General features: G+C 41.7%; 1 protein-coding gene across 6 annotated transcripts in view; it reads right to left on the bottom strand.

Moving 5' to 3' along the window:
- The window catches only part of LOC138223917 (interferon-induced protein 44-like), a 113,991-nt gene that overhangs the window by 20,070 nt on the left and 71,494 nt on the right, over positions 1-22,427 (bottom strand). For all 6 annotated transcript variants that reach the window (XM_069180110.1, XM_069180112.1, XM_069180116.1 and 3 more), the window contains 4 exons: positions 18,693-18,731; positions 14,254-14,293; positions 12,763-12,958; positions 10,179-10,331 (listed from right to left, as the gene is read on the bottom strand). In XM_069180110.1, the coding sequence (XP_069036211.1) occupies positions 10,179-10,331; positions 12,763-12,958; positions 14,254-14,293; positions 18,693-18,731 (428 nt within the window). The remainder of the gene's footprint in view (positions 1-10,178; positions 10,332-12,762; positions 12,959-14,253; positions 14,294-18,692; positions 18,732-22,427) is intronic.

The following is a 22,427-nucleotide window of genomic DNA, read 5'->3' as shown; positions in this document are numbered from 1 at the left end:
CAGCTCCCAAATGAAGATGCACTTAGCTAAGCCTGGATATCATGATCAATGGTCATCCATTGGCGCCTATCTGTCTAGGGAGTGCCAGATGGACATCTGGACTGCATTCCTAAGTGTCAGGAGTAAGTGATTCATATCTCACCTTGATCAACCAATCAGGGACTGGTAGGGCCGAGTAACCCACGTGGGGCTCTGATGCCCAGGAAACTTTCAGCCAATGAACGAGCTGAAGTTCCACCAGGTAAAAACAGGCAACACAGGGAGCCTGTAGTGGACTTTTCTGAAAGGGAGAATCTCAAAGGAGAATTCCAGGGCAGGACGGCCCAGGAGCAGAAGGCTCCTAAGGGCAGGACATTCTCGCAGAGCGCCTCCTGACCATCCTGAGACTCAGCCCGGACAACCACGGAACGGCCAGTGTGTCCGTGTGCCAGAACTTTCCTTTGTTCTAAGAGTCAAGAGCAGAGGTTGCCAGAGAGTAACCAGAGGATCCACCCGAGGTTAGCACTAGCAGCAAGCCTCATGAACAGGTCGGAACTGTGGACAGCTGAATAAGTATTCAGAACTAGCGCTTCATCAGGAACAAACCGGTCCTCTTCCTGACCTGCTGGGACCCACAATCATCTTTTCTCCTGTGCACAAACTTTGCTAGTTAAAGCCAACACTAACTAGCCGGTCAGTGAGCATCAGCAGCGCACCGTCGCAAGCCGCACAGCACAGCCTGGCACGGAGCCAGAGAGCCCGCAGGAGATCTGAATCCCCAGAGGTTGGATGAGTATTCAACTTCAATGCATTACAGCTCGAGAATTCAATTGTTATCCCAACCAGTTGATATCAATTTAATTCCTAAGAGTTATGTACTTGTTTTGAGTATCCAATGTAGAAGTTGTAACCAAGTTCATTTACGAAACGGTCTAAATGAATGATATACTGAACGTATGTCCTCTTGATATGTGTAACACTTTGTAACTGATTGAATATATATCTTTTGTATTCTGATAACCCTCTCGATAAGATCTGTTAGGTTTACATGCATATTCTATGTATTAATAAATGTATCCTCGTGTATTAGTACCTGTGTGTGTGCGTTGTTTGAGTTATATCGCATGGTTGGATTCTAAAGCCATCCAAAGAATCAATTTTGTGATTTACTGCTACAATTAATAATTGTCCCAGTAAATGCCCAAACCCTACAGAACTGGTGCCTTCAGAGAGCACACTACATTTTATTGGCGTCCCTGCGTGGGCTATGGTAAGACTGAAATGAATCAACCAAGCGGAATAATTCATATAAAACGCCGTGGGTTTCATACACGACAATACAGTGTGCTGAAAAAAGTTCCCCTTGCTCTTTAAGCAATGCTTGATTGTTTTGTGATCTTTTGTGATCTACCGGGTTTGCATACTTGATCTTGTGGTTTTCTGAGGTAAAACTGTGATTTCGTACTTAAAAGTAATACTCTTTAAGTTTAACAATGGTTGCTAAAAGGTCTGAATTCGAGTCGCTATTAAGCACTCTCTCTAGCAGCGACAAGTCTGACTACGATCTCCGTCATATTTCCGTCAGCGGAGAAGCGAGAATAAATCTCCATTCTCTGAGAGAGCTAGCGAAGGACATAGAGAGATTTGACCTTGCAGTGTCAGAGAATCATATCGAGAGTTATATACAGGACCTCAGGTATACCCTGCAGTACCTGCCAAATGCCACAGAACAGGAGAAAGTGTTTCTGGTCAGGAAAACTACCAGCAGACAAGTACATGAGTGGATGGCTAGACAGATGAAGAAAGTCTGTAATGATTTTGAGCAGCTTTGTCAAGCACTTATCCAAGAATACAGTGCGTTTATTGACCCGACTGCCGCGATAGCCGCCACCCTTAACATTAAGCACGAGAGAGCCGAGTCCCCTCGTAAATATTACGAGAGACTTAGACAAACTTATTTTGCAGGGCGAAATGATGAGGGTTGCGAAGAGAACACACATTTCAAGGGTTTATTCATTGTGAATCTTCACCCATCAGTCAGAAAGATGATCTTAATGCATACAGATGCACAGACCATGAAAATGACTGATATTAAGAGATTCGTGCAGAAAGCCTGGGAGTATGATGTCCAAAGTCGTCTGAGCAAAAAGCTGTTAAAGCGACTGTGTTCGCCGTCAGAGCCAGCAGGGTTAATTCCCCTCTGCTCGAAGGAGCACAGGCTCCTGAGCTGGCTAAGCCCCGTTCCAAAGCACTCACACAGGACCGCACCCAGCGTCCTAAGTGCCATGAGAACACCAGGGGAGGGAAAGAGCTAGAAAAGGCTGAACAAAAGGATTCAGTAGCCGCCCACCTGGCCAGGCTTGAACAAGTTTTATTAGGACAGAGACGACCACTCCCCAAGGCTGCCGGAAGCGTGAATGAGCTGATACTCTCCACTGGAGGAGGCGGAGACCCGTCCCCTCTTCCTCCCTCAGTCTATCTGATTGAGCGGAAGGGTTCCTGCCTGGATGAGGTCAGCCACTCCCAAGCGAGTGCTGACTCCACCCCTGAAGTCACAGAGCAGGCAGTAAAACACAGAGGAAAAGCAAGAAGCTTTTACCTCAAGGCTGCCATGGGAGATGTCTTACCCAGTGAGACACTGATTGACACTGAGGTTGAAAGGTGTTTGATGTCACACGGCAAGCTCAAACAGGTAGAAAAAGAAAAGGGCATGCGACTCAGAGTGGAACCTTTGGTGGATCACCAGAAAGGCAAAGTGTGGAAACAGGTCAAGGCTCCTAAGCCTTCTGTACAGAAGGAAAGGGGGGCCAAGAGGCAGACTGTGCTCACACAGTGCCCACCGAACACAGAAGCCTATGTGAAGATTCCTTCTGTTCCCTCTGGACAAGAAATAAAAATATTTTCTTGTTCCCCGGATATACAGGGAAGTTGTGTCCCGGCTGAGGTCCCAACAGCCTCCCTGCCACAGGAGCGGTGCTCCGAGCAGCCGCCTGATCCACCAGCTAAAGCACACCCCTTTTACATCCCTAAAGAGGAGCAGATCTCCCCACCTGGCGATGAAAAGGAGCTTTCCCTGTGCACCCTGGCACCCAAGAGGGGTCAGGACCACCACCCTGCAGTGGTGGAAGGGATCCAGATGCAGGAGAGCAGGTTGGTGATGTAGCCCTCACCCTTAGCCCTGAGAGGTCCTCTATTAGTGAGGATCTGCTTGAGCAGCTGTCACAGGGCCACCACCAGGTGCCCCTGGTGCAACATTCACAGGTTAAACAGGAGGTCCAGCTGGACGCTGAGACTACTGCGCTATGGACACACCTGATCCCAGATGCCGACTCCCTCTGCTGTGACCCAGGGAACCTGCAGTCAGGTAACATTATTTCTCACAACTACCAGGTAGTGAGTGAGACTGACCTGATTGTTCCTGCCTCAATGGCAGGGTTGCCAACACACCCAGTCCCCCAGAAGGGACAGGGAATGAAAGCCGAGCCGGTTTTCTTACAGCCACCAGCTCAGTTTGTCAGTCTGAGTCTGACCAACAGTGGTTCACCCAGACTGGAACTGAATGGTCAAGCCACCCGCCTGCCAGTGCAGGACATCGCAAAACGGGGTGTCAGAATCCCTGCCTGCACTGACATTAGCCTGGTGGGTGATAGTGAGTTCAAAGACCGTGAACTAGCTATCCCAGTGCTGGGGCAGCTCCCTGAACCCCTAGAGAGGGAAGGGGGGAGAGAGCAGGTGTCCTACACCCATGCCCAGCAAACGATTGTAAACATGCCAATAGAGGGATTCCTCAATCAGGAAGTGTGCAGGGTGGACCTGAACAGTGAGAATGGGGTAACAATCCTAGATCACTCAGGTGCTCCAGATGACCACTCAGCCGAGGGTCAGGCATGCTCCACCGCTGCACCGCCCCCTGCAGGGTTCCTAGAGCACAGGCATGAACAAATCGAAAAAGCAGATGCCCTGGAAATGGCGGAGCAGCATCAGCAGCTGCTTCAGATCTCCCCAGATTTCCAGGATGTTGGTGCCCAAGATGCCACATGGCATACTGAGAAAGACACCATGTACACGCTGCGCCAGCTTAGAAAGGCGACAGTCACTCAGAAGGAGATGACTGGGATCAGCCACCTGAAAAAACTTTTGGGAGGACTGATTGCTGCCACCACTGTTGTGCATTTGCTTTTTCTGGTAGGTTTGTGTGCTACTGGCACTCTCACCCTGACTGCCCCAAGAAGGCAGGTGTCAGAGATGCCAGGGGGTAGTGACAGACTGTATCAACAGCAGCAAAGGCTGGAAAGCTTAGGGAAAACCCTACAGGCAACTTTCTATGCAACAGGGTTAAACCTTATCCCCCAACCAGTGGACATGATTGCCAGTGTTATACAGTGGGTTTATGCTTGTGTGCAACAGGTCAGAATGTTGACACAAGACCTGTTAAGGGAGCTTAGTGCCACTGTAGCCAGTCTAACCACGGCAAAATTCCCAACCCACTTGATTCCACTCTTCTCAGTAGAGGAGTATGTGACATTAACCCCATCGCTCATAGCTCACCCAGAAGGCAATCCAAGATTGAATTTGGTTCCAAATCTTGAGATGGGTATGGCTACCAAAGCTATCCATTGGCTGTGTCTAAACGATTCACCAATGAAGGGTGTAAAGCTACTAACGAGCAGAGGGAGGTTAATGAACCCCATGAAAAGCAGGTGGGATGTAAATAGCTGGTCAACACACCATTTAACTGTCACCATGACTTGTGACAGGCATGATACAGCTACCTAATAAAACAGTTCCTGTAAGTTCCCAAGGAGGCCATAGTACAGCTTGGTGACTTACTGTACGGTCTGGAACCAGACAATATAAGACCAAACTTGAGGTCGTGGATGCCTTCAGGTGCCACACTATTGAACTGGATAGAAATCCAAGAAACAGTAAGCCCTGAAGAGGTACAGGTAGTTGAGTTTGCTTTAATGGAACAAACCTCCAAACCACCCTAGCAGATACCCCAACAGGTGTTGTGGTTTAACGGGGGGCTGGTAACAGGAACTGTTGTTATTGTAACACTACTGCCGGGTAGCTGGATCATGACAATGTACTCTGAATGCTGTACACTCACATCAAGATGTACTCTGGGTAGCATGAATGAGTCAAAGGTAGCAAGTCAAAAGAAAGGAAGTTTCTTCTTCCCAAATATCTGCCTACAGAGGTATCAGATATTGACAGTGAACTTCCTGATGTGTAATTCCTAGACAGAGATGATGTCTCCTACCTTGTTTATACATACAGTACTCCAGATGTTGTTTATAATGTTTGTATCCAATGCTGGTTCCGGTATGAATTCTCGAGGAGTAATGTGGACATTTAAGGTTAATGTTCTAATGACAAGGGACATCACTTAACTCTGTTTTGTTTTGAAGGCCACAACGCCTTAGGACCTCGTGACCTTCAAAAAGGGGGGATATGTAGCGGTGAGGCTTATTCCTAAGAAAGAATTAAGTGTTGCGGTGCTTTCCCAAATGAGGCCCCATCTCTCTGTTCATCTCTGTGGTGCAGCCACAGAGAAACTATTCATACAGGCTGATTTAAAGATGTTTTCTTTTGATAAGGGACAGCTCCCAAATGGGGATTCACTTAGCTAAGCCTGGCTATCATGATCAATGGTCATCCATTGGCGCCTATCTGTCTAGGGAGTGCCAGATGGACATCTGGACTGCATTCCTAAGTGTCAGGAGTAAGTGACTCATATCTCACCTTGATCAACCAATCAGGGACTGGTAGGGCCAAGTAACCCATGTGGGCTCTGATGCCCAAGAAACTTTCAGCCAATGAACGAGCTGAAGTTCCTCCAGGTAAAAACAGGCAACACAGAGAGCCTGTAGTGGACTTTTCTGAAAGGGAGAATCTCAAAGGAGAATTCCAGAGCAGGACGGCCCAGGAGCAGAAGGCTCCTAAGGGCAGGACATTCTCGCAGAGCGCCTCCTGACCATCCTGAGACTCAGCCCGGACAACTACGGAACGGCCAGTGTGTCTGAGTGCCAGAACTTTCCTTTGTTCTAAGAGTCGAGAGCGGAGGTTGCCAGAGAGTAACCAGAGGATCCACCCGAGGTTAACACCAGCAGCAAGCCTCATGAACAGGTCGGAACTGTAGACAGCTGAATCAGTATTCAGAACTAGCGCTTCATCAGGAACGAACCGGTCCTCTTCCTGACCTGCTGGGACCCACAGTCATCTTTTCTCCTGTGCACAAACTTTGCTAGTTAAAGCCAACACTAACTAGCCGGTCAGTGAGCATCAGCAGCGCACCGTCGCAAGCCGCACAGCACAGCCTGGCACGGAGCCAGAGAGCCCGCAGGAGATCTGAATCCCCAGAGATTGGATGGGTATTCAACTTCAATGCATTACAGCTCGAGAATTCAATTGTTATCCCAACCAGTTGATATCAATTTAATTCCTAAGAGTTATGTACTTGTTTTGAGTATCCAATGTAGAAGTTGTAACCAAGTTCATTTACGAAACGGTCTAAATGAATGATATACTGAACGTATGTCCTCTTGATATGTGTAACACTTTGTAACTGATTGAATATATATCTTTTGTATTCTGATAACCCTCTCGATAAGATCTGTTAGGTTTACATGCATATTCTATATATTAATAAATGTATCCTCGTGTATTAGTACCTGTGTGTGTGCGTTGTTTGAGATATATCGCATGGTTGGATTCTAAAGCCATCAAAAGAATCAATTTTGTGATTTACTGCTACAATTAATAATTGTCCCAGTAAATGCCCAAACCCTACAGAACTGGTGCCTTCAGAGAGCACACTACAGCTGCATTGGATTGCATCTGGATCCAGCTACTTCTCCTATATCATTGAGAGCAACCTAACAGTCCTAGACACCTGTTCACCACCCTCACCAGACTGTTCAAGCCAAACCTACCTACTACATTACCTGCTTCATCCCAGCTTTGTAACACTGTCTTAGAGGTTTTTGGTTGTCCACCAGAGTTATACTGTTCCACCTCATTCCTGGATGATTGTTGTTGCTGTTCTCCCCTTTCTAGTTTTCACCCTATATCTAAATTCTTTTTCTGGCTAAAACTTTAGAATGTGCTGTTAGAATTTAGTTATGCAACTATCTCATTGCAAATAAGCTTTTCAAAACCTTCCAGTTTGGTTTCAGACAATAACAGCACAGGAACTACCCCTGTAAATCCTTGTTCCTGATTGGCTCTGTACTGCTCCCCCTACGATTCTGCATTTTCCCAATTGTTCAGTTATTAACATCACAGGATTGGAATTATCATTTCTATGATAATTTCCTATCATTACTAAAGTCTATTGGCAATGGGGGTCCTGGTTACAGGGGCAGGGCTGGATGACCTGGAAGCCCCTAGTCTGGGCCCTGCATGGTAGTGTCACAGGGCTATTTGTCATCCGTAGCTGGGATCTCAATGCAGAGAACCAGGTGTTTCTGAACACCCCTTTTTTAGGGACCACACCACCCTAGAAAAGGTGGCCCACACATTGTCCACTCACACTTTCTAAGGTAGGCTGCTTCACCTATTGGGGCATTGAGCCTGGTGATTGAAAATGTCACAGCAGTAATGTGTTACTATGACTAGCAATATGGAATAGTCATAAGGACTAGCAATAGTCATAAGGACTCTTCTGGATAGCAACTATGGTATGGATAGACCCATACACAGGACTGCACTCATTGCAGCAGAGTTGAAACATTGTAATAATGATATTACTGGTCAAAGTGAGACCAGACTTCTGGGTCTATAAGGTAGAATGGAGAAGGCTATGTATGGTGTTGACCGCAATTAAAAAAATGCTTCTCCCCACGGAAACACCTACTGGCTTAAGCAAAAGGCTTACTGTATGTCACTTTGCATCCCTGTCATTTGTAAGTAGCATGCCACTTGTAACGGAAGCGTTTTTCCGGACCCTATGCAGATAACACGACCCAGGGAAAAGTGAAGAAAACACGGGGAAAAGGTCATACAGGATACGGGGATGAAAACAGGGAATGTCCATGGAGTGCTGGTGATCGGGGGAGGTGAGACCGAGGCAAACAATCCGGGGATGAGTCAAAAGAGGAATCCAAAGACAGGGCAAAAGTCTAAAGCCAGGCGATCCATCCGGGACTGACAATTAAAAAACTAGAGCCAGATTGGGACTGGCAGGGGAAACGGGAATGGGAACAGGAACAGAAACTAAAAGCATAACGGAGCCAGGCGCATCCAGGTCCTGGGCCTCGCATGATACGGAAAGCAATACAGAGCCCAGATTAACGTCAGCGTCTGGCTTTTAAGGTGGGCTGGAAGGAGGCTGGAACAGGGGGCAGGTGCACAAAATCAAGTCCGAAGTGAAAGAGCTGGAGCGCCCTTAAGGGGGAGGGACTACAATCGTGACACCACTCTCCTTAGTGCTTATGCACAAACTCTGAAAACAAATAATGAAGAATGTTGGATGAAGCTCCAAGTCCCCAGAACAACAAAATCCTTCTACTTCAATGCAAGAGTAGAGAACAATAGTGACAATTGGAATGGGTTGCTTTGGAAACCCAGCATTGGATATGGAAGAGAAAAATGGATTGAAGTCTCTGTGCTGAGCATAGTCTCACTATCACAAACACCATCTTTCAAATGAAATATAAATACAAATGGAGGCACCCAACGTCAAAGCACTTGTATTTTATAGATTACATCATTGTTAAGCGCTCCGATATTAAATATGATATTGTCACATGAGTCATGAGAGAAGCAGAGTGCTGGATGGACCATAGGATGATCATAGTTAACGAATGAAGGATGGGTCAAATAAAGAGCTCTTCCAAGAAAAAAAAAACAACTGCAGTGATTGTGTTTTTGTGGCACACAAGAAGTGGAGGTACTGTATGAACCAACATGCAGCATTCTAGAAAACCTTGAGGCTTAACAGAAGAAGGTGCAATTGAGGAATGGACTTCTTTATATCGCTCCATGAGAAAGCACCCTAATCCATCAGCTATAGTTGAAAGAAACATCAAAACTTGTTTGATGATAACTCAAAAGACATCTCAAATCAGCTAGGTGCCATGCACAAGAACTACAACCCCACTTCTAAGGTTTTTAGAAAACAGTAAGAAGAATGGAGAAAAAAAATATTTACAGAATGTTCTGCAACAGTTTTGAAATGAGTATTGGATATCCAAGGCACATGAAATACAGAACCACAAGGACAAATATGGCATGCTAACGTCTATGACACATTGAAGACCATCCAATGCCATCAGTACATCAGTAGAGCAAACATTTCCAAGCACTCTTAAACAATCCAAACCTTGTTAAGTTCTCAGTTTTGGGAAATCTTCCAGTCCTGCCCACAATCAAAGGTCTTGACCTCCCACCCACCTTCTCTGAGGTCTACTCTGCTATCATGTCTCACAGAAATTACAAAACTCCTGGGCCTGACTTCATCTCAGCTGAAATTTTGAAACAGGGAGGTTACATTTGCATGTGAACCATTCATCGCTTCATTGTGGAGATAAGGACGCATTCCACATCAATGGAGAGATGAAAACATTATCATCATTTATAAGATGACAGATCCACCTGTGACAAGAGCAGGACAATATCTCTCCTCTCAGCTGCTGGCAAAGGTCTTGCGATGGTCATGCTTCACAGACGTATTGCCACAATCACTGAAGAGCTTCCTGAAGACAGTGTGCTTGTACCAGTCCTATTTAACATCTTCCACCTGTGAGTTACACACTCCTGCGCACGCATATTTTTGTAGAAAGTGAGGTATTTTTTTAACTTTTGGTTGGACCGGAACCTCTTTAATATGAGGAGATTCCAAAATGCCACTAAGCTAAAATCAGAATATTTACTTGAGCTCCAGTATGTTAATGATTGTGCTGTCGTAGCACACACCCCAAAAGCACTGCAAGCTACACTTACAGCAGTTGTACAAGCATACAGTAGAATCACACTGTTCATCAATATTACAGAGACAGAGGTTGTGTGTCAGTGGTCATTCAGAACTCCACCTGAATTACCTGTTTCTTACCATTCTTGACTCAATACTTGCTGATGTGCCTCACCTCAGATTCCTCTCCAAGCCCTCTCTCTAAAGAGGCTAGTGTTTAAACAGTTGTTTTTCCTAAAGCAGTTATGTGTTGGTGGAATTGTGATGCATTGTGAGTACAACTTACCGTGTATCCATCTTTTATATGGCCTTTCACCAAACTGACGAAGACATCAGGACTTTTCACAATATTATCTATTCCCATGACATCATAGAGAACAAAAGGGAGAACTCCATCTCCTTCTCCATTTGCACAGTCCTCTACTCTGTATGGTTTAAACTAAACAGAAAAGTCAGAAAAGCAAAATTATAAATTCTGAGAGAATTATCCCCATTGTGCAGATGAAATTTAATTACCACTTTTAGGCATCAGTGTGTTGCACTTTAAAGGTCCGTATAGATATTTTAATACAATTGTACTAAAAGACTAGATCATCTCACTTCAGGTCTTCATGGATAGTTGCCTTTGTTTTGGCACAAATTTAGTCATTATGGAGACTTATTGGAAACATTAAACAGATTTCTACATTTGCTCTTTTCATATTCTCTCTTCAGGAACTGATTAAAAAAATGACTTATCATAAACAGGTAAGCTTTGACTACTGCACAAATTAGCACCTGCACTTTAAGGTACTGGACTGTCTGCACTACTGTATGTCCTGTCTTGGCTGTATTAAAACATCTAATGTCTAAATTTATTGTAATGTCCATTGTCTGTTTGTCATTTGTGCATATTTTTACTTTTTTTTCACTGTTACTGGCTACAGCTGAATGAGTAAGCATTTCAATACACTTACTGTATATGGCAAATAAAAAATCTTGAAATCTTGAAAGTCTATTTAGTTGTGGTGTTGTCAAAATGCATAATGCTTCAAAGAGGTTTGCATCCTACTACTGATCAAGTCCAACAATGTTTCACTTTGGAAATCTGATGATCAGGATAAAAGGTGGTAAAATTTCTGCTTATCACAAGTTGGGAGATGTATGGACCAGATGTCTGGGACTGTATTGACTTTAAGTTGCGTTGAATGCACACTGTCAGCCTAAGTATTGATGCATTTCATTCCTTGTTCTCTGAGCTTCCTCATTAATTATTATCCTTCATTAATGGTGTGGCTGCAAGACAGGTTTGATTGTGCCTGTGAATGGGAGGGGGGCTCAAGAACAGGGCATGAATACACACTGCACCTGTATACAGCTGGTTCCTCAATGAGCCCTGAGCAGTGAGTTGTGAGCTCTGCCCACACCCAGAACATCAAAGGAAGACTTCCACATCCCCTGAGAATAAAACTTGAGCCCTTGTTAAGGGGGCACTAAAAACCCAAAGTCAAGAGAACAGGGTAGAATTTTGAAAAGTCAGACAGAAGTTAGAAAACACAGAGATTGAAGCTATTGGACCCAAGAGAGGACTTGGATATCAGGTACTGAAAGCAGCGGAGAAAAGCTTCTCCATCTTACTGTAAAACATGTTTGGAGTTGGAAACAAACTGGGAAGTGAAAGGAGCATAGATACATGTTGTTTAGGATGCCTGGGACAGAGGAGGGTGCCTGAAACTACACCTTTTCTTTGCTGTGGTGTAAGGAGGCACACCACGCCACCAGCCAGAGCTGGTTATGGAAAATAAAAATACTGGACTGTTCTTTTGGAACATTTGGTTCTGGTAACTGGGGTCAATGGGGTTCTTGTACTTAATATTAGTTGTATCATCTGTTCTGTGTGTTGAGTGGGCAATCACAGAATTTTTTTTAGCTTTAGCAAGCAGCCATATCACCCTGCAACTCACAACTGGCAACCCACTGAAGCTCAGCAGGTGTGAGCCTGGTCAGTACCTGGAGGGGAGATCTCCTGGGAAAAACTAAGGTTACTGCTGGAAGAGGTGTTAGTGGGGCCAGCAGGGAGTGCTCACCCTGTGGTCCATGTGGGTCCTAATGCCCTAGTATAGTGATGGGGACACTATACTGTAAACAGGTGCCATCCTTCGGATGAGACGTAAAACCGAGGTCCTGACTCTCTGTGGTCATTAAAAATCCCAGGGCGTTTCTCGAAAAAGAGTAGGGGTGTAACCCCGGTGTCCTGGCCAAATTTCCCATTGGCCCTTACTGATCATGGCCTCCTAATAATCCCCATCTATGAATTGGCTTCATCACTTTGCTCTCCTCCCCACTGATAGCTGATGTGTGGTGAGCATTCTGGCGCACTATGGCTGCTGTCGCATCATCCAGGTGGATTCTGCACATTGGTGGTGGTGGAGGGGAGTCCCCATTACCTGTAAAGCGCTTTGAGTGGAGTGTCCAGAAAAGCGCTATATAAGTGTAAGCAATAATTTATTATTATTATATAAATACTTTTATGTGAAGGGAAGACTGAAATACTGTAAATAACTGGGATATTCTGCACATTAGGATAACTGTGAGTTAACTGTGAGTGCACTGAAAAAAAGAAAAAAAAGATCCTGTTGCAAGAAAAAAAGGGTCCTAGCATCCTCATAATTGCTATATCGACACAACAAAAGCAGTTCCTGCATTTAGGCGTCACAATCCATGACATTAACAGTCAGGAATAATCCATACATTAATAGTGCCAAGTCACTGTAGAGTTTGCTATATACTATCATAACTAAATTACCCGTATGTTTATCAGCATTGCAAATAATTTATAAAGAATTTGAATATATTATTCCATTCAACAGACCCTCTAGATGGCTACTAACCTTCGTGGTAAAACTGTATTTATCTTCACCAACCAAAGCTCGGCTTGTCAAATGACCTTGAAACACAGAATCAATTGTATTGATGTAACTGGACTTTCCAGCCTTGATCTGTCCAGCCATCATGATTCTTAATTCTTTTGCTTCTTTGTATTTTGGTGTTAAAGTCCTTATTTCTTTCATCAGTCTTGCTTTCTCCCTGCAAATAAGAAAGAAGAGATCCCACAATAAAGAAAAAATAATACATCCTAGAAGGGTGTATAACTGGGCTTCTACACTGTTCTGTGGGTAGATACTTATTGTCAAAAACAGCTTGACGAAGTGGCTAACAAAATAATAGTAAATATTGAAATTTTGTATTTACAATTTCCTGTGATATTACGATTGTAAGTAGAGGTCACTCTACTTAAACAATCATTTTCAGACCAAGAATTATATTTTTTCTACCACTCTTCCTGTTCACATTTTTTTTTCCTTTTGCTACTCAACTAAGAACATCTCTGTTAATATATACAGATCCAGCCATTCAGAATGCACGCAGGATAATGCAGTAATTTGCAGTGAACACACCTCAGTGCAACATAGCACACCACACTTTTTAATATTGTGTTGAAGGATAGCACTGTTTTGTAAAACTGCCAGGTGGTGCAGTGAATGCTTAACATGGTGTCTGGAAGCCTGGTTTTGAATTCCACTCAATACTGAGCCCCTTGAGACAAACATTTCCAATGACAGAATTTAAGTTGTATAGAGTTTAGACTTTTATTAATTTTCTATTGTATATTACAGAATGTTAAACATTAAATTAATTTTTAAAAAAGAAACAAGTTCTATTTTACAAAACAAAATTACCATGTTGGGTACAGTAAAGAAATAGTTTATTTTTATATCTTGTTGTGAGTGCAACATGCTTTTTTTATGTTTAGATCCAAATGTTTTACATTACTTTTATATTATTTTTACATTTTTATTGTTTTACATCCACATAGATTTGGAGAGCTACATTACTCTGCCAGATATATATAAGGAACAATTTAATATTATAGCATAATATAAACACATTGAACCTTTTTTAATACACATTGAAATTATGTATATTTCTTTATAATGCTTAATTCAGGAACAAATAATTAGGAAGCAATTTTATTTGAGATTTTTATTATGAAAAATATATTTATATGCGTGGCTTCTTACTCCAATTACTGACAACCATGACTAATTACCAGGCATTATGGATTCTGGGTTTTACACTATGGGTGTCAGGAGGTATGAGACGGGTTAAGGAATAATGTAGTTTTTCTTTCCAATTTCTTCCTCTTAACAATTTTATACTCATTATTGTTCTTAACTGAACACCTTCTATCAGTTCTTCAGGGACATACAAACACAGCAGCTCTCCAGGACTGTATTGAACAGCTTTCATCTCATTCTTACAGCTCCACATTGGGAGGTACAGTGTGATGTGGGTTTCATACTGTGTTTTTAAATACTTACTCTTTGCCCCAGACTATTTCCCTCCATGGGTTAACAAGTTCTAAAAAACAGAAATGACATCATGACAACCTTTATGTAACTTAAAATCATCAAAGTTTCTTCAATCCTTTTTCCTTACCTGGTTCTGGTTAACTACAAATTGACAGTAAAGTATCAGATTGTCTGAGACTGTTGCAATAACATGAATTTAGAGTTTGCACTGTATATTTTGACACCATAATAGAGTGATATGAAGAGGCTTGTAAATGCTTCTGTACATCTATCAGTCTGTATTTATGTGCTATATAAATGCAGTTGAACATGAACCCCTTAAGCACTGGTCCCACTGCAGTTCCTCTCCCCACTTTAATCTCCATGTCTTTTAGCAGTCCAGATTATTGAAAGTCAGGTTTATCTTGTAGCCTTTGACAACACCATATACAATCTCAGATAAATGTAACAATTATTTAGCTACATATGATAATGATATAAATGAAAACATTCAGATGTATAATTCTTCCTCTACTCTTTTATATGGAGTGTGAGACAGAAGGAATCTTCTCCTGTTCACCACTAGAGGGCCATTAACACTACCAAAGCAGCCCTCTAAATTGTTTTTTCCTCCAAGATTGTCACCTGAGAATGTGTCTCTTTAGCACCTGGGCTTCTGATCAAGAGCTCTATATTAAATTCTCACGCATCTCCCCTTCATTCATCCCAGGACCATGCTGTCAGCTACACAGCTGAGGTGACCTTTTTTCTTCTCTAAAAACCTCAGAGAATGATTCTATTTTTTTTTCCTCAAGGCTAAACGCGGACCAGTTCAAAGCTTTATCCCTCTCCGAATGTCCCCACAAAGAAGACTTATTTGATGGACTACACCATGACAGAATACTCTCAGATGCTTCATTTGTCATGATTTAGAACATCTGGCCTTTGACTGTCTGAATCAGCCAGATCCCAGGCAGGTAGATTTAGAAGACGGAAGAAAATCCAACTGCCCTGTAGCCTCTACTCACAAAAATTAAAGTAAAAGGGAAAACCATTGATGCCCTACTGGACTCCGGTAACCTGGGTACCCAGAGGGACAGTTCTTAAAAAAGAAATTGGAATTCATCCATATCCATGTAGATACCAAAATATATTCCACCACTGGTATTAACTTGAACACCTCTCAAGGTAAATATCGTGCTACCGTGGGTGTGGCCAAACAACTTCTCTATCCCATATTATTAGGAAGAGAGTCCAGAATTCCATCATCCAGACACCAATAAGAACACCCATTGATTAAGATAAGATCTTTATTGGCCATATACAATTTCTTGTATTAGAAATGTGTCTTTATGCATATCCTAGCTTGCTCTACATGAGACACACAGACGGGGAGAGAGAAGCTTGAGGACAGAGCGCAGGGTCGGCTATTTATATGGCACCCCTGGAGCAGCTGGGGTTAAGGGCTTTGCTCAGGAGCCATACAGAGTAGGATTAATCTGCCGGCCGCGGGATTCAAACTGGCAACCTTCCAGCCACAGGTGTAGATCCTTAGCCACAGAGTCACTGCTCTGCCCCAGATTGATTTGCTTCGAGGATATGGTGAATGACACCACGAAATGCCATAGGGATAAGAAGAAGCCATGGAGACCCAGAGGGAACCAAGAGAAAAAGAAGCAACAGAATCTAAAATAGATGTAGATTTATTGAATATAGAATTAACAGATCTAAAAGTGAGTGATCGCTGAGGTCAGTTTAAAACAGGGCAACTGGAAGAAGGTCATCTGAAACATGCATGTGTCACGTGAAAAAGATTGAGGGATTTCTGTGTGATCCTAACCAAACCCTTTCCTCTTCTTATTTTGTGGTGAGAGATTATCTGCTTTATTAGGTCCAAAAGGGAGAATGCAAAGAGATAGAACAGCTGCTTGTGCCACAGCCTTATCAAAGAACACTCCTCAATCTTGCACGCAGCCATCTCCTGGGAGGTCTTCTTGAGGTGAAGAAAACAGCTGAAAGTCTCCTCAAAGGTTTCTTTTGGCCCAGAATAAGTAAGGCGATAAAACAGTACTTCCAGTAGTGTCCTGAGTGCCAAAGGACAGCACCTCAGCCTTATTATAAAAGCCCCCTTGGTCCCATGCAATAATAGAAACATCTTTTGAGCGTATAGAGATGGATCTCTTATAAAATCTGCTAAGGGATACCAATATATATTAGTGACAGTGGATAATGCTACACTATATCCTGAGGGAATTCCTTTAAGGGTAGCCAGTGCAGAGAACATTGCTAGAGAACTCATTCAGTTCTCCTCTAAAGTAGGAATACCCCCAGGAAATCCTAACAGACCAGGGTACTCCCTGTATGTCCAACATTATGAGAGAGTTAAGTAAACTATTTGGTATTCATCAAATTGGAAACTCAGTTTATCATCCACAAACAGATGGCTTGGAAGAGCGATTTAATAAGACACTAAGAAGCATGTTAAGGAAGACTATGCACAGGGATGGATAAAATTGGGATCAGCTTTTACCCTATTTAATGTTTGCGATATGGGAAGCTCCCTAAGCTTCTATGGGATTTTCCCCTTTTGAATTATTATATTCTGGAAGACCCGGAGAATAATTGGATCTAGTGAAAGAAACATGGGAACAACAATCTTGTACATGTGGAACAAATGAGGGAGAGGATGAAGGCAGATTTAGAGAAAGCACAGGCATAACAAACCCAAATTTATAACCAAGGGGTCACACTAAGGGAATTTCATCCAGGGGAAAACTTTCTTGTGGCTTTGTGGTGGGAATCTGACAGTAAAAGTTGGGTCCTGTTAATTATAAAATTAAAATTAAAAAAGAAGCCAATTTCAAATCTATTACATTAATTTGTTGAAGGAATGGCATGGGACAGAATCCTCACCAGTCCAGTTTGTCCTTGATCCTCTAGAAGAAGGCACTGATCCAGTAGCCAAGGGAGACTAACAGTAGCTCAAAACCAGAGACAAGACTTGCAGGAGTTCCTGTCCCAGAATAAAGATGTATTTTCCAGAATACCAGGAAGAAACCACTTTATTCAACATCACATTGTTAAAGTAGCCAGGTAGATCGTGAAGAATCCTGCGCGGAGTAGTGTAACCGCGTTCTAATGCCGTAAGCCTGAAACCAGTCCAAAAGTTCAAAACCGAAGGGAAACACAAAACAAAGTCATAAACCAGGGAGCCAGAAAAATGAAGAGTACCAATACCAATAAAGCAAAACCAAAACAGCAAGCCGACAAGCGTAATCCAAGAATCAAGGCCTGAGGAGAAAAGCAATCCGTAAGACAGGGGAAACGAGACCAAACGAGACGAAGAGAAGTGTTGAGTACTAGGAGAGAACTTCCAAAAATACTGAGCAAAGGGTGAATGACTAAGGTTTCCTAAAATAGAGAAATGCAGAGAATGTGAGGATCGAACGAAACAGGTGAGTGGTCAGGTACTTTGAAAAAGTCTGCGCCTTCTTAAAGCGGCAGTATGAGAAGCTGGAAACATAACACACATCATCACGGAACCAGGGAAAAATGTATAGTCTCCCCTTACCGCATTCCCAAAGCAATAAGAAAGATTATTAAGAGAAGGTGGAGCAAATGTTAGCAATGGTAGTTTCATAGTGAGTGGGCCTAACCAATTGTATTTGGTTCCAAAGCCAGACAGAACAATTAGGTTTTACTATAACTTTCAAAAATGAAATGAAATCTCAGTGTTCGATGCTTATCCCATGCCGCGAATAGATGAGCTTATTTAACGGGTGGGCAATGTGCAGTATAGCACATTATTACAGTATATAGACTATAGATAAAAATGTACTGATGAACATGGCAGCAGGAGGTTGACTCTGGGCTTTGGGATTGGTTCCATTGGAGTAACTGTTTAAGCAGTATGGGTGGAGGTTTTATAGGTAGGGAGGGTAGCTGGAGGGTGTAGAAACAAGGTGTACTATTCCACTGAGAATGAAGTGTTATTAAGGATTTCTAATAATCTGTGTGCCTTGACCAAGCAGTCTGGTGCCTCTCTCTTAGGTTTTCAGAACACCATGAAACCCAATGCTATTTCCTTTTCCTCACTTTAGTTATATGGGCTGTGTAAGGGGGTGGGTATGATGTGCACACAATTGTTTGATCAAACTCATTCCGAGACAATCCCACTCACGGAAACAATCCAAGCAACCTTTTATATGATCTCTGATAAAAGAGCAACATATCACAGGGATAGTATAAACTGTTTTTTGTTTTTTTTTTAAATAAATTTCCACTTAAGTGACAAGCCTGTCTTTCACTTCATACTGTAGGATAAGTGCATTACTTTTTAAAGTAATGGTTAACTCCATGGTGAAACAAGTAATTGTTAAAAGTAGACAAAAAGAAATACAATTTTGGCCTGCTGAGCCACCTTTTGTCTCATATTTGTTTGTAGATTATGTATGAAATACGAACCTTACCTGGATTTGGCGGTGGTGTTGGGGGGGAATGATGCTTTTCTGTATTAAAAAACAATTATGTGTGTTAAATTCAGTTAGGATTGGTTTCATGAAACAATACTACTTTTAAAATTAACTGGGTCTGAATGCTTCCAGGTACAGTAACTCCCCAGACTCTTGTTTTACTGCCAAACAGTTTCTGAAGAGCAGTGGTATGAAACATTTTGTACCAAACAGGTTGATGTTCATGTAAAAAGCACAGAGGTTTTATGATCAGCAGCACAAGGCCAGACAAACAGAATTACCCACATGTTCCAGGTTGAGAGCCATAGCATCTGTCAAGGAATTGTCTACAGTGTGTATTGCAGTTAACATCCTGGTGATATTGTAAAACGCCTTCCATGGAGCAATGGTTAAAAGTCCAGAACTATACCTGATTGCATCTCAGCCAGTCAACAACTTGTGATGTGGTATCTTAAAAGATGGAACCTATCCAATGACAGGGTTCTCTAAAGCTCCCTCCATCTCACCTGGCAAATTGACAGTCGTGTATTCTGTTTTTCTTACAGAAGATTCCAAAACTGTTCTTGGCAAAATACGAAGGACATCTCAACCTAAAACTATTCAAGCTGCTATTGTGTAAAATGACGAGTGCATAAATGTGTTGTAAAAGGTTGTGGTTTCTGGTTTCTAAATTGAGCATAGGATTTTATGCTACAAGACCTCTGTTCCTTTCTTTTATATTATATTATGTTCGATTGCTTCCTAAAAAGTACTCTCACAATTTACCATCAGAATTTTTATTACAGTAAATTAAAACCCCTGTTCACTACAATGGTGTAAAGAGGTTAGTTTCACAGAGGGCTCAGAGAAACTGGCCCGTTCAATCTAGCTTATCCTCCTGGAAAAGCCTGTTGAGAGTTGGGCTGCAAGGCACAGGGGTTAAGAAGATGAAAATGGCACTTTTGTTCCTCCTTTTTTGCAAACAAACTGACCTTTCTGTGCCCTACATGCATTAATGCCCAAATCCAAGCTATGGTCCAGGACCTTTGTTTCAATATATTAGAGAAATTGGTCCAGCACTGTTATCCTTGTGTCCCAGAGAAATGGAAAATATTACAGCTCTGAATGGTAGGCCAAGGAATGCAATGTAGCTGTGGGATATATTTCAATTAAGTCAGTTCAGTTTGGAAATCAACCTAAGAAACACAGCTAGTTTTACACAAGGTCAGCTTGAATTTCAGAGAGGAAAAAGATCAACTTTTAACCTCCTTAGGTCCTACAGCCTCAGGGCAAATGCCATTGCTAATTGCAGGCCAAAGAGAATAAAAGCCTCTTTCATGTCCTTGAAATATTCCTAAATTCCTGAAGTCCAGGAACTCTGCTTGTGTTTCAGGGAATCTGAAGTTTCTTAGGGCACTGTGAAGTCCATGGTACAGATGCAGCCATTCAAAATGCGCGGGCGATACCGCATTATTTTCCGGTACGCTGTACGCAGTCTACCGCGAGTTACCGGTAAATACCGCAAGTTACCGGTAAATACCGCTAGCAAAATAATAGTATCCGGAATTTCCGCAAGGTGGAGCTAATAAAGCTCAATCTCTCATGTTTGAGCTGTAGCCATCAAAGTCTTTAACGAAGATATTACTAATAGTATTAATAATAAATGACCTTGGATCAAGCTGTAAACTCAAAGTATTGCCCTGGTCCACATTATTTTTTTCATTGACCGTCTTTGTAAAAGTAACACCACAGCATTTTGCAATCACGCATTTTTTTCCAATCATGCAAAGTACAGTATTTTTTGAGACTCGATTCACCATGCCTTTCACATGCTCATAAAAGAGATTGATTTAGGAACATAAACATATTTCCGTATGCAAACTGTACTGTATACAGTATGTATATGTATATTTAATGTCTTAACTGTGCCCGTTTAAGTATTGAATATTTATATGGAATTTTACCACTGAAGGGAAATCTTAGTGCCTGAGCATAAAAAGAATAGGAGCATACTGCAACGCGTGTGAAGGCCATAAACGATATTAATTTTGGAACATAAACATACAGTATATGGCTGGTCTCGGTACTTTAAAGAAAACATACACGGAACATGGTTTCATTATGACCAGAATTGGTCTTGAGATATTTTTAACTTGATTTACAGTATTTTAGAGGTATGTCTTGACACCGATACTACGTAAATACTGCTCACGTACTGTATATGTTTCTAGGTTTATATTATGCATTTCATACAGTCAAATTAATTTTGAGCAACTGATAAGAAGCGCGAAACGGTATGCCCAGGGTGTTTTAGTTTCGTTTTGTGCGGGGACTGCTTTAACTATATCGCCGTGGATTGATTAGAGATATCAAGTACATACAAGTCATTTTTTAAATGTTGTAGTTCGTCTTGTAAAAATGTTACGAGAACATCATCTGTCAACAATTACACAGGTTCTGTTTCCATATTGCCGATTTTGGTTACGTAATATTATTTTCTAATTTCACATTGTGAATATATGATTTGGGCAAACAGAGCCGCAAAGAAGTACATTATGGGTTGTTGTTTTTTTTTTTTGCAGTTTTATCTAGAACAAGCGATGCTTAAACCTTTGTCTGGTTCTTGTGAAACTATCCAAACGACAGTTAACTACAGTAGGAGTTGACTTCAGTGATGTCACTGATGGGATGTTTCTAAAAATCCATCCTCTGTAAAACGTCTTCTCTAGTTGTCCTGCATATGTATTCGCTAATGAAGCTGTGTGTTCTGAGCCTGGTTCTCTACATTTCTGTATGAACCAGCTTAGAGGGCTAAAGACAGCTAAATGACTATTTTTTAACAAACATTTCTTTGAAAAAATGAAACGTTTCCCTTGGTCAGAGATTAAATAAAACCTCACTCGCACCAAACAAATTTATATTTCTAAATATCACAACATGATCGAATTTAAGTCTTTTTAATAACAATGAATAGTCACCTATGCGTTACAAAATAAACATTTATATTGATTTGAATCGCGTTTTGATTTAAATCGTAAACGCGTGTTTAAATATATGTGTTTAAAGCCGATATACTGTATAAAAGCGCTGAATCTTATGGAATGTGTTCCGCCGGGGATTCAAAAAATTTATTTTTTTTAATCGCGTATCTAAGGAAAATTGCAGTATAACTTTGTTCATGCACAAACAGTGGCATGTTACATTATAATTTAGGTGTCTCCTCTTGCCAGAAAGCTCTAAATTGCATTTTGAGTGCGGTTTTTGACTTTTTCTAAATTGCAACCCATAAATAAAGCTGATACAGTTTAGACTTACTGTATTCTAAACTGTATTACAACAGCACATTGGACAGTGCAACGTAAATTGCAAAAATGCACTTGGAATCTGTCCAAGCCCTACTACGAAAATTATTTAAACTGCGACACTTATCATTCATCTTTAAATAAACTTTATTTTATATAGCATTTTAAGCAAATAGGTAATTAGATTGCTCATAAACCTAATCGCTTTTTCTACATAAACACAGCGTGATTGCTCTCTGAAAATGCTTTTCCTTTATATTTAGGCTCAGATTTCAACTATAGATCGTATTATTATAAACTTTCTTGGAAAAATGTCTTTTATGTAAACCATGTTTGCTATTAATTCATTTAGGGCTAAAATACGTTCATTGTCTTCCAATCGAGTCGAGTTGACATTGGAAGCTTGCCACGCCCGGACTGTTACACCAACGCATTAGCATGTTAAAGCGAT

Source organism: Lepisosteus oculatus, chromosome 18, assembly GCF_040954835.1.
Source record: "Lepisosteus oculatus isolate fLepOcu1 chromosome 18, fLepOcu1.hap2, whole genome shotgun sequence".
Lineage (NCBI taxonomy): Eukaryota > Metazoa > Chordata > Actinopteri > Semionotiformes > Lepisosteidae > Lepisosteus > Lepisosteus oculatus.
Note: the sequence above shows the minus strand (reverse complement) of the source record. Positions and strands in the feature narration are given on the sequence as shown.